This window comes from Sardina pilchardus, chromosome 15 (assembly GCF_963854185.1).
Source record: "Sardina pilchardus chromosome 15, fSarPil1.1, whole genome shotgun sequence".
Classification (NCBI taxonomy): domain Eukaryota; kingdom Metazoa; phylum Chordata; class Actinopteri; order Clupeiformes; family Clupeidae; genus Sardina; species Sardina pilchardus.
In genome coordinates, this window is record NC_085008.1 from 18915238 (window position 1) to 18917737 (window position 2500).

Here is a 2500-nt window from a genome sequence, read left to right on the forward strand (position 1 = left end):
TGATCATCCTTCATGTGTACTTTAGTTTTATTACGTAATTGATCAACACAAAAGTTAAAGTATTAAATTATAAAAGTAAGCAGAATCTAAACCTAAATCTGTACAACAACAAGTACATTCTTACTGTAACTTCACACTTTTCACAAAACACTAAGCACACTTCTCTTCTTCAGACACAGAGTCTAATACAGTATAAGGTCACCATTAGCTGTCGATCTCAAGATTTCTAAATGTCATGCTGATGACCCCACTAATCAAACACAGCCATAGAGACACTCTGGTGCCAAACCGTGAACTCAGCTGTGTGTTCTCTTCTGATTCCCAGTGCAGAATGCAACATGTTGGGAATGGATACAGTAGATACATTGAGTGATTTACAATGTGGAGAGAAAGCAACTGTCTACAGGTCTGCGCTTGTGTGTCGTGTTTGGTCAGTATACTCTTGTACTCTAAATGGTTCTCTAATCAGACTACAGTAGAACAATATCTCTGAAAAAGATCAAACCTTCACTATATCCTAAGAAAAGCAGAAATGCCAAATGTGTTAAAATGAGCCAAATGTGCAAATGTGCGTTAGTGCGCTCAATACCGATTCAAACATAATCAGATCATAAATTGTATAATTAATTATTTTTTTTAAATCAATAATCCCTTACTAAGAGTACGTTCTGTATGACTGAACGGTGCCACCGCACGTTGAGTTAACCAATCGCGTGCTCACCTGCTCCGAAGGCGAAGAAGAAGCTCTGGGAGGGGCTTCTCTCCAGCAGCGCGGAGATGCGGCTCGCCATTCGCTCGTTGCGCTTGAAGATGAGCTCCTGTCGGAAGTAGCTGTCGATCTCCTGCGCCGTGATTCGCTCGTGGTCCGGCAGGGTGCTGTTGATGAAGTGAGGGACCTGAAGGAGGGAGGGAGGGAGGGAGGGAGGAGGAGGAGGAGAGAGAGAGAGACAGGGAGAGAAAGAAAATATGGGGTGTTATTGATAGACTTGGCATCCGTCTGTGAAGTGATGAGTGTTTGTGTGTGTGTGTGTGGCAGAGAAAGAGAGAGAGAGAGGGACAGAGAGGGACAGAGAGCGAGAGAGAGAGAGAGGGTACGGGGATGTGTGTGTGTGTGTGTGTGTGTGTGTGTGTGTGTGTGTGTGTGTGTGTGTGTGTGTGTGTGTGTGTGTGTGTGTGTGTGTGTGTGTGTGTGTGTGTGCTGGAAGGGACATTTGCTTCTGACATTTATTCCTGTGCTGCGTGGCGTGACTGGCTCCTGGAAGCCACTAACGGTGTGTGTGTGTGTGTGTGTGTGTGTGTGTGTGTGTGAAAGGGGACTCTGTTGCGACCACCGTTGCGTGCTCGTTAATTGCTTATTGATTGATTTACGGCAGACAGAGCGCTGGAGAGATCGGCTCTTGGCCTCAGGCTGGCCCAGCCTGGCTTTCATTCTACAAGGATGAGTGAATGTGTGTGTGTGTGTGTGTGTGTGTGTGTGTGTGTGTGTGTGTGTGTGTGTCTATGAAAGCCTATGAAGGCATAAAGAGGGGGAAACTAATTGAGAGGAAAGGAGGGGAAAGCAGTAAAGATGATCAGTAGTCTTTCATGCGATCGTTTGCACATGTGTTTATTTTAGATTACAGACGTTTTACTCATGGCGACTGTTTCTTCTTACTGTCACTGTTTTCAACTGATACCATGGCTACGGTTGACCTTGGCCGCATACTGTAGCTACGCATAAACTTCGTACAGTACAGAGAGGATGTAAAGGTTGGAGGAGAGAAAAGGTTGGAGGAGAGAAAGAACAGACAGGAAAGAGAGAGAGATTGAGAGCGAGGGAGAGAGAGAGGCATGAATGTGTGTGTCTCCATGTACTGTATCTGCGTGTGGGTAGTGTGTTGTTCACGTGTGTGCATGTGTGTGTAGTGTCCGTGTGTGTAGTGTATGTAGGGTACGTGTGTCTGCGTGTGTAGTGTTTATGTGCGTGTATGCATTTGTAGTGTCCGTGTGTGTGTGTGTGTGTGTGTGTGTGTGTGTGTGTGTGTGTGTGTGTGTGGAGGATATCTCTGCAGCAGGCTGCACCTTAGCCTGATCCCAGCAGTGCTCTGAGGGAGTATCAGTGGCTCCCGCTGCTGCACACAGGTCAGAGCAATTGTTAGGAACAAGTTCCTCTCCACTTCCTGACCAGAGCTCTCCCCCGTGGGCATGGGTAGCGGAGAGAGGGGGGGAGAGAGAGAGAGAGAGAGAGAGAGAGAGAGAGAGAGAGAGGAGTGGAAGAGAGAGGAGAGAATGATGAAAAAAGAGGCAAATATAGAGGTGGAAAGTTTAAGAAAGAGAGAGAATGTTTGACAGTTTGACTGTAGAATAGTGTTTTTGAGATTGATGTGTACATTATGCTCTCTCTCTCTCTCTCTCTCTCTCTCTCTCTGTATGTGTGTGTGTGTGTGTGTGTGTGTGTGTGTGTGTGTGTGTGTGTGTGCGCATGTGTGTGAATTCCCCATGGCAGGGCTGTGAGCCAGTC

General features: G+C 46.6%; 1 protein-coding gene across 1 annotated transcript in view; it reads right to left on the minus strand.

Moving 5' to 3' along the window:
• Positions 1–2500, minus strand: part of trabd2b (TraB domain containing 2B) — a 79965-nt gene that overhangs the window by 27554 nt on the left and 49911 nt on the right. The window contains exon 4 of the mRNA XM_062556063.1: positions 722–896. Coding sequence (XP_062412047.1) covers positions 722–896 — 175 coding nt within the window. The remainder of the gene's footprint in view (positions 1–721; positions 897–2500) is intronic.